This window comes from Pectinophora gossypiella, chromosome Z, assembly GCF_024362695.1.
Source record: "Pectinophora gossypiella chromosome Z, ilPecGoss1.1, whole genome shotgun sequence".
NCBI lineage: Eukaryota > Metazoa > Arthropoda > Insecta > Lepidoptera > Gelechiidae > Pectinophora > Pectinophora gossypiella.
Window position 1 is genome coordinate 25,433,605 of NC_065433.1, and position 9,581 is coordinate 25,443,185.

Genomic DNA, 9,581 nt, shown 5'->3' on the forward strand with positions numbered 1-9,581 from the left:
GTAGAGCCCCCTAAGTATTCCGGGTAGTCCTCGGCGGACGCCACGGGCGCTGGGCCCGTCAGGGCATTTACCAATGAGATCGCGATTGTGTGCAACTGACACAAATGACGCTTTCTTCGTCTGAAATGATAATTCGTTTCGTCCGTTCCTGCACTTCCCGCCAGAAAAGTAACAGCTGATTGTGCGACAAAACGTTTCGTTCATGCGCCAATAAAATCAAAATATAAAAAATATTTCGGTTACTTTGCGGAGAAACTTACATCAGAAGACAATTTGAAACTTCCTATGGTTACTGGAAGTGAGCTCATGGCCCATGGTTCAGGCGTGATAAGCGGTCGCCACAGCGAGGCAGTAATGTTGCTCAAGGAAGCGGCGGAGAGGAAATGGAAAGACTCTGTCAGGCAAGGCAAGGCGGCGCCAACTGCTACTTGGTCATCCCTGACCGTGCGCCGCCTTAGCGGGGACCTGTGGACGATCGTCAGGGTCACTAGGCCCAATAGAGCATCCGCCGCCGGCGGGTTCGCGGTTGTGTGCAACTGAGTTCCCGTGTCCCCGTCACACGACGGCAAGGAAGAACACCGTTGGGTTTAATGGGTATACCGGGTGCTTGCACCCGGAGAGTCCCGCATAACCACGTCATTCCCCTGGACAGCGTGATACGCGTAAAGCAATTCCTAGAGTTAACAAAAAATATGGCCCATATAATGGTACAACCACTTTAAAAAAAGCGAGCGAGTCCGGCACCGGCTTTGCCGTTGAAAAACCAACATTTTACTTTATATTTTAAAGTATTTTATTTGTTATTTTTACGTTTCTGTTAATATGTAATTTCATGTACTTATAAAGTTTTTACTTTATTTAACATTAAAATAGTTTTACACTTGGACACTGAGTTATGCTTACTTCTGTGTTCTAGAAAGTGTCTAAATTAAATAAGATATTATCTTAATAAATTCGTCGGGCAATGTCGGAAATGTTGTTCATAGTCTGTTGAGATATTATGCAAATACCTACATAATCTTTCAGGTTCTTCATCGCATTTATTTGGTGTGAACATTGTAGTGAAAAGAGGCCCTGAATGCTTTTAAAGTCAGTAATTTTTTTAAATATTTTAAAATCCCGCTTGAATCTACCGTTTACAGATTATAATACGGTCCACCAATGAGAGACTTTCCAGGCTACATTTCTAAAGAACAATATAGATGGCGCTGTACAGATTTTCCTTCATTTAACTCATGGACATTCAAATTCATGGACAATAGTCATATAAGTATGCATCTTTTATCTTTGTTATTGGGTATAAATTCACCCTTTTTATTACACGCAGGCACAATAACACCTTCCAATCATTATTATTCTGATCAAAATAAAGAGAAGCTATGTAGGTAGCAACATAATTACTTAAATACATAATGTGACCAAATATCAAGCAACAATTATTTTTATATATGCTTCTGGCAGAAAGTTAAATTGTTGCCACAAGTCTCAATTTGCTGGCTTGCTCAAGTTTATGAATTAAAATGCATTTCTACAATCATTTCTACTTTGGGGCACGTGGGTCTCGTAACCATACCTTTCGATATCAGAACCATTAAGCCTCTGTTTAATATAAATGCATCACTTTCTTCTAATACTTAATTACTATGGAATTGTCATAGCTGTTAGGTTCACAAATGTTTAATTATTATATATTTTTTATCACAGTAATGTTGAACGAAAGCGTTTTCAGCTTTTTAGGTGCTTTTTTGTTATTCAGAAATCTAGTCATAGTAATTGTTTGATATACTTAATAGTTTTTTTACTGTGATTTTACTACTCATTTTACCCTTGATTTCAGTTCTCCGTGTGATTTACGTTATTTGATAACACCCTCTCATACCCTACTAAATCCTGATTGCAATTTTCATTTCTAATAGGCTGGGATTAACAAAAACAGTTTTTTTCGGGATATACATATAATATACGTATTGATAAATATATATATATATATATATATATACTAATATTTAATTATCGTATAACATAATTATCTGTTATTGTTACTCAAAATTACAATTAGGTACTTAGTTTAACTTTTTATGCTGGCAAACATGTTCTTGTCGTAAAGATGTGTATAATGTTATTGCAACAAAATATATAAGAAGTAGAAGTGCCATCATAAGAGCGGCCAGATCCAGATACACCTTCTGGTACCAAGGTACGTGCAGCGCAGGCGAGCGAAGATGTGGGGCACCGCGCGTGCGCACCACGTGCTCCACCCAGTGTAGGATCTCCGCCTTAGGATGGATCGGGCGGTGATGATGGACAAATGACAACGTTTTTACTTTTTCTTTATACCTAAAATTATAAAATGGCAGAGATATATCAAATGTTTAAAAAAGTCCCAGGACGAAAAGTTAAAACATGAAAATAGCTTTAATTTCCTTTGACACTTCAAACGTAATTCCAACAGTGTCACGAGCATGCTATTTTGGCTCTTTATCTAAGCCTCTTGCATCAACAATACGAGGATATTTACCTAGGATTCTGGAGAATGTCCTCAATGGCTGTCTTCAAATTGACAGGGGTTTCGAAATCGAGATCGACCCTCTTCGCAAACCCTTTGTTCACTGCTCTGTCGACGTTAATGAACTGGTCGCCAAACATTGGTACGCCAATGATAGGCACTCCAAAGTGTATAGCTTCCGTCGTCGATAGAAGTCCTCCATGCGTTATAAATAAAACGCAATTAGGATGCGCTGAAATGTAAAAATAATTTCATTTCAGATTGCATGTAAAAGTGACTGTGTCGATGCTAAATCAAACATTCCAATGAAAACTACGTTTGTTACATTGTGCCACTACTTACAAACCGCATTTGACATTTATCCAAACAATGATGCCGGCCTGAATAAAATAACATTTGTCAATTTGTTATCTTATTAAGAGCTCACCTAATATGGTTTGCTGTGGTGCCCACTGCAGTACTTGTAAATTCTTTGGAATGTTGTGTAACTTCTCTTCGTATTTCCAAATTACCGTTTGCTTCAATCCAGCAAACACATCCACAATACCTCTTATAATTGTATCCGGTATTTGAGTGCTTTTTAGCAAGGATCCCATACTGAAGTATATAACGCCATGAGTGGCAACATCCATAACTTCTTTTAAATCCTGTAATTATTTTTGCATGTTTGAAAGTTCACTATTTTTTCTTGGACGTAATACCAAGACGGTTACTATCATCGTATAAGAATTGAATACATAATGAAGACTTTTGACTTAATTTCGAAAATAAACTATTTTCTTGGTAATAACTAAATCAACATCGTTATTGGTTAAAATATATGTGATTCTCGTGTTTTGTGAAAACTTACCTTCTGCAGTGGCTTGATTTCGGGGTCTATGTGATAACCAGCAATTGGTTTGTAATTTTGTGGCAATCGTAAAGATTGGCCGGAGGACACATGTGAGTTACCAAACATTAGAGACCCATTGTATTTGGCTTCGCTGAAAGGTGGCAGCGTACGCCCTCTCTCGGCCCCAGCTGAACTAAATATATTCTGATATATTTCGCTTTCCACGCCACTTACGGACCTGTAGAAGCGAGAAATATTTTCTGAATAAGTTCTTCAAATGAAAAATAAAATACCCAGAAGTCTAGTTCAAAAGCTGTTATTTCAAGAATCATTATTCGATATTCATTATAGAATTGTACTAATAAATGTTTCCGTTGTCAAGCCCTGAAGACAATAAATACCTAAGCGTCTTATCATCTTTCTATAGCGCAATATATCTTGGAACACTTTTAACCTGGTAGCTGGGTTCTACCCAAAGTTGTTCCGATTGAAACAGCTAAATAAGACTCCAACCTATTGTTATCCGTTATAAGTATAACGGATTAACTATGCGGTCTTAAAGCCCAAAGTCCTTTAAATTACACATTTACAAGTGGAATGGAATACTCTAATATACAGGGTGGCCCAGAAGTTCAGGTTCAAAATGAAAAATTAGAAAGAGGGGATCATTAGCTACCAGAAACACCCCCATGTATGTTCAGCAATTATTTACGGTTTAGGAGATATGACCCATTTTGTACCTTTTTCTAGATTTTCTACCTTACTTCGGAAATAATCATTTTGTCGCTATCCCTTTCTTAATAATTATTTTATTTTACTTCACAACTATGCCTAAGTCTGTGTACCGCTCAATCAAAGATAAATCAAAGTGAAATCAAAGATAAAAAAAAAGTTATCGGAAGTCAAAGTGAGAATTCGACCAAAATTGTTACAGTTGTTAAAACTTCGCCGAAGAATAATAAACACATGAGATTGTCATGGACCCTGAAAGTATTTCTAAAAACTGCTCCATTTAATAGGCTTTTAAAAACATTCAAAAAAAGTACCCTTAATACGGGCAAAAAACTAAGTAATTAGCCCTCAAAGATTGCAAGACAGACAGATTTGAAGGAAAATTTTGACATTCTCATACAATGTAGCTGCTACTTTCTAACGTTGTTAAAGGTGCTCAAAGACACATTTTCAATTAAAAGTAAATAAAAATCACGCTTATAATCGCTAACAGGGTAGACGTAGACATAGCAACAATCTGAAGACAAAACTTGCAGTCACTTTTGGTATTCGTATTTTAATGAAGGTACATAGATTTCAAGGAAAAAGTTATCCCCAAACACTGTTGGTGATTCATACTATTGGAACATACATGGGGGTGTTTCTGGTAGCTAATGAGCCCCTCTTTCTAATTTTTCATTTTGAACCTGAACTTCTGGGCCACCCTGTATATCTGTAACTTTTAAATTTCACTTGTTGTTTGTTCTTCGATCTTTGGAGGCATTTCATCCCGTTCCGACCGAACGTGATTCGACAGAGGAACTTGCATTAATTTGTTTCTATGGCCTATATTGTTAGCGTACGAAAATTGAAGTTACTGACGATGCACCCCCTAGTAATAAGCAGTATTATCATTGCACAATTACTTTCAATGCTAAATATAACATTTCTTAACATCCACTGCCATCTGTGTTTTTCCTCTAGTATTCACATACTTCAAACTAACCCAGGAAACAGTTTAGTTCACTGTGAACAACACCCGTATGATATTATACCCTAGACGTTTAGAAATCATTACCCAATGTTTTTCTATTAACAATATTGTCCTCGGACAATTTGAAAATACGTAAACATCGAAAAACAATGTCTATGACATGTATACCACAAATCAATGAATAACTATATGCACTAAAGCCAAGAAAAGTTTAAAAAGATCATAATAAGCTACAAAAATATCTGTACGTGATGACGTACAGATATTTTTTTTATAGGTGTATTACATAAAAAAGTAATATAAGTTGTTTCTTTACCATTTTTTGTACGCATTCTTGAGGTGTGACCACAGAGCTACAATACGTTGAGCAAATGTGTATGGCGGAATGTTACTGGAGAATATATCTGCCGTGTAAGTGGGATTGAGGTAATCATCGATAATTGACAGTGCCATCCAGTGCGGCTCCATGGAAGACGCCCAAATCAATGGACAGTTAAAGACAGATGCAAAGCTGGAAGTAAATAAGAATACTACTGTGGAAAAGATTTGTGACAGATATCAATATAAATTATTTAATAAACAAAGGCAAAGTTTTGATTATTGACAGACACTCAAATATGAAACAGTAAGTATGCCATTTTAATAAAAATATTACTAATCACGAAACATTACAGACTAAACTCAACCTGATTATTATATGAATTGAAGGACTTTCTAATAGTAATAACTATTAGTTTTCGACAACCAAAATCAAAACACAGATAAGACTAACAAGAGGAATTTAAGAAAGCTTCCGCTTTGTAGAATGTTTAGTTTTTTTGTCCTACTTACCCACATAAAACCTCAGATAGAAACCATTCCACGATGACTACGTCGAACTTCTCTTTAGGGTCATGCAGTAATCGTTGTACATTCCCGTCTAAACCAGTGTTGTTGGCAAGCATAATCGCTAAATACATAATTCCTGATAAATCGTGTAAATCAATTTTTTTGTATAATATTTTTTCTATATTTAGTACTTGTTCTGAAATAAATGAAAAACATGATCTTTCTCATCAAATATACACCATTTTTATAATTTTTTGTTCTTTTCTGGGCTTAGCTTACCGCGGACTTCAGAAATTACAAAGCATCGATATACATTCTGACTGTTCAACGCCATTTATATTATGCGCAGATATTTATTTTGTATTTGTTTTTATTTTCATCATACGGTAGAGCTTTCAACTAGAAATACTTGTGCCGTTTCTCATTTTTCAAGCACAAATATTTCATTATCACGTTAATTACAATTTTCTCTGTTTTCTCAAACATATCGCGACAACTGCTATTTAAAAACGGCAATATAATATCGATTAATCTCTTTTTATACATATTACATTCAGTATGTGTCCTAAATTTACGTGCCCGTATTTATTTCTTTCAAGGAGCATGTATCTAATAAATATATATATCTGATTATCACTTTTTAATGAATCGAGTTAGTACAATACATAATAAAGCACTTTTCAAGTATTGTTACCTGTTTGCATGATGTTAAAATTTGACGATACAATGATTTCTCGAAGGTTCCCTGTCGCATTTTTTGTTGGAATAGGCGTGATGTATGTTACCTTGAACACATGTTTTAAATAATAAATCAACAAAATTGTAGGGATAATAGTTATATGATTAATTAAATGAGTGAGCCTTTTTATCACAGATAGGTTTTTTAGTTAAAGAACGAACGGAAATCACAATAGAGCCGAATGGAATCAGACTTAATAATTAAGAATCTGTTGTTATTGATTACCTGGCAGATCTCACAAATCATAACACAATACAGACCTCATGTCCAGCTTCTAATAGAGGCTTAACATATCCTTCTCCAAGTATCGCATGGCTCATTCCAGGTATCGGGAACACCACTAATATTTTATACGCACTGCCGGCATCGTATACAACAAAAATCATTAATAATATGTCTATACCGCGCAACATGTTGACCACAATAACGTCAGCTCGCATACAGCATCTTGTTGCTACTTTGAACACTCGTTCAATTACAGCTCTGCAAACAAAGCACTTATAATTTAAACATAGACCTTTTCAGTCAATATTGTGTGTAAATTGTATGGTATAGGCAGTATATTTTTGCTACGTAATGAATATATGTTTATAATACAAGCCGCGGAAAATTTATATTACGCGCGAACCGTTTATTATTATAAAATAAGAGTTTCCTAAAATCTGTTTAGCAATTATGGTGAAAAAATTAAACACAAACTCTCTTCGTAGCCACTCACTGAATGTGTAGGTATACCAGGAATCTGTTGTAGATCACTGGCAATAAACATTTAAAAAATCCAAAATTTGTGGTGTCTAGCAATATATTCAACTTGCAGCGGTTGATTTTTTCGGACCATATTCTGGAAATGCATTTATCTACTTGTTTTTTTTTTGTTGCTTATCTGCTTGTTGTTTTTTTTCACTAACACAATTGGCTATCGATCGCCAGGCTCATCACATTTCTTGCTAAGCTTGGTGAACTGTGTCTGACTGCGCCAATTGAGAATATACTTGTGAGCTTATGTTACGTAAGCTAGTTCGCAATCTCGGTTACCTACATTCGTAAGATACTCTGTCATGCAATGATCTGAATTAGCCTGACGTACTTCATGCATTACTGGTGGCGAATGGTACACCTAACGTTCGCGTGGATGATCCTATGTTTGAAGAAAAAGCTAAGTTTGTGACGTCGTATCCAGGTCATGGTATACAGGTTATTATTACAGTTCCTGGTAGCTCATTCGTCAAATTGGAGCTTAAAATGAGCACGCTATAACGGTGAAGCGCACTCTGTTACGATCGCTACAGTGAAATGTTTACAAACACAAAAACTTGTTTCAATTCCAATTCACATCTTACATTATCCTCCCGTATTGTAAGATGTACACTCGACTCGGCCTCAGCTGAGCATTTTGGTAATTTAAGTCGACATTTACGTCTTTAACTTGAAGACTTTACTCACTGGAGTTGAGCATATCATACTGCCAACAAAATAATACAAAAATAATGACCTAATATCCATTTTGTGCCGAGTTCGAGGAACACCTTGAGGTCGCCGCCAGTTTTTAGGGATTCTGATTGCAGACCCGCCAGAAATGGAAAGCTCTACCAAGCACTTTGCTACTGAAAACCAACAACATGGTGGTGGCCAAGGCCGCCAGTCGCCTGGAAGACGCGTCTACCTGTTACAGAACCTCCTTTTTGTAAATAAGTGTCATAGATATTCAACAGCCATAAACTGACTTAAATTTAGAATGTCAATAAAAAATGGTGTCTAAATGGCGTCAAGTCCTCATTGAACACCATGACCATGATACAGAAACGGCAGATCCAGAAGAATTTTATAACTCTGAACCAACACCATCAGGCTATAAGCTCAGAGACCGTTCGCTGATACGACACCCCGAGAAGCTGAGAGATTATGTTTATGTCACCGAGACATTCCCAAATAATTTTGCAGACGCCATGAAAAGGGACGATCGCGTAGAATGGCAAAAAGCGATGGATAGCGAGCTTAAATATCTTGTAAATGGATCCTACGGATCAAGCGACAAACAGATCGACAAGTACAAAGCTCGACTTGTAAAAGGGTATAGACAAAGGAAAGGAGTAGACTATGATCAGACTTAGTCCTGTAGCGCGCTTGGCTATCGTTGGAGCACTACTCAGTGTTAGTGCACAGGAAAACTGCACCTGGTCGAATTAGATGACTGCACGGCCTTCCTGAATGGTAAGCTTAAGGAAGAGATTTATGTTCAACCACCAGAAGGGTATAACCTTACGGAAGGAACGTCCACTGCCTTGAAGCTTAACCGTAGCCTGTACGGGCTCAAAATCTGGCATTGTACTACATGATATTTCGTATTTTCCAATGACAACTTTTCACGTAGTCGGATCTCAGGTTATACTTTTTTATTAGACCACGTTTTGTAATTAGGTGGAAATAAAGAAAGGCATGTATTTAACGAGGCGACAAATTAATTGGATTTAGGGATGTAAAAATAATGAAAGCAGGTAGCAAAAATAATAGGTTGGCAGCAACGGTGAAGAGTAATTTTTAGTAGAAAGTGGCGGCTAAAAAATCAGTTATAAGCTTTGTTTTAATTTAAACTGGCATCGATTTATTGTTGTGGCAACTGAATTTATTGTTAAGCCAACGCCTTGACGGCGACTAAAAAATAGAAAATAGGCTCTCTTAAATTATACTAGGTGAGAAAAAAATATGAACAAGGTTATAAAATATACTTTGAGCGACATTTTATGAGCTCTAAATAAAGCAAATATTGGCATGCAAAAAATATTATTGGTTTATAATAATACTTGATAATACTTGTATCTTAAGTTTGATGGTTTTTTCTGCCGAATTTCATTAAACAGAAAACTTTTCGACTATTTTCGTTTCGGTTTTTTTCACTTCGCTGAAATCACGTTTGCCTAAGTTTCGTTTGACTTAATAACAATTCGTTCTTTTCGTTACTCCGACGTTTAAT

The 9,581-nt window shown here is 36.2% G+C and overlaps 2 protein-coding genes across 3 annotated transcripts in view; one reads left to right on the plus strand and one right to left on the minus strand.

Annotated features, from left to right (window-relative positions):
• LOC126380383 (circumsporozoite protein-like) overlaps positions 1–9,581 on the plus strand; it is a 72,171-nt gene that overhangs the window by 24,246 nt on the left and 38,344 nt on the right. The window lies entirely within an intron of this gene.
• LOC126380325 (UDP-glucosyltransferase 2-like) lies at positions 2,032–9,268 on the minus strand. The gene is made up of 9 exons (XM_050029667.1): positions 7,329–9,268; positions 6,871–7,093; positions 6,566–6,656; positions 5,875–6,067; positions 5,360–5,554; positions 3,357–3,576; positions 2,934–3,153; positions 2,519–2,738; positions 2,032–2,337 (listed from the first exon to the last, which is right to left on the minus strand). The coding sequence occupies exons 2-9, from the start codon at positions 7,048–7,050 to the stop codon at positions 2,064–2,066; spliced, it is 1,593 nt and encodes a 530-aa protein (XP_049885624.1). The 5' UTR covers positions 7,051–7,093; positions 7,329–9,268; the 3' UTR covers positions 2,032–2,063.

What these genes read in the sequence shown, in the direction of transcription:
- LOC126380325 (XM_050029667.1), bottom strand. Translation starts at nt 7,050, where the DNA reads ATGCGAGCTGACGTTATTGTGGTCAACATGTTGCGCGGTATAGACATA. An exon ending in AAGAATGCGTACAAAAAATG is followed by an intron (nt 3,577 to 5,359) that starts GTAAAGAAACAA and finishes TCGCTTCTACAG; the next exon opens with GTCCGTAAGTGGCGTGGAAA. An exon ending in AAATCAAGCCACTGCAGAAG is followed by an intron (nt 3,154 to 3,356) that starts GTAAGTTTTCAC and finishes AAATAATTACAG; the next exon opens with GATTTAAAAGAAGTTATGGA.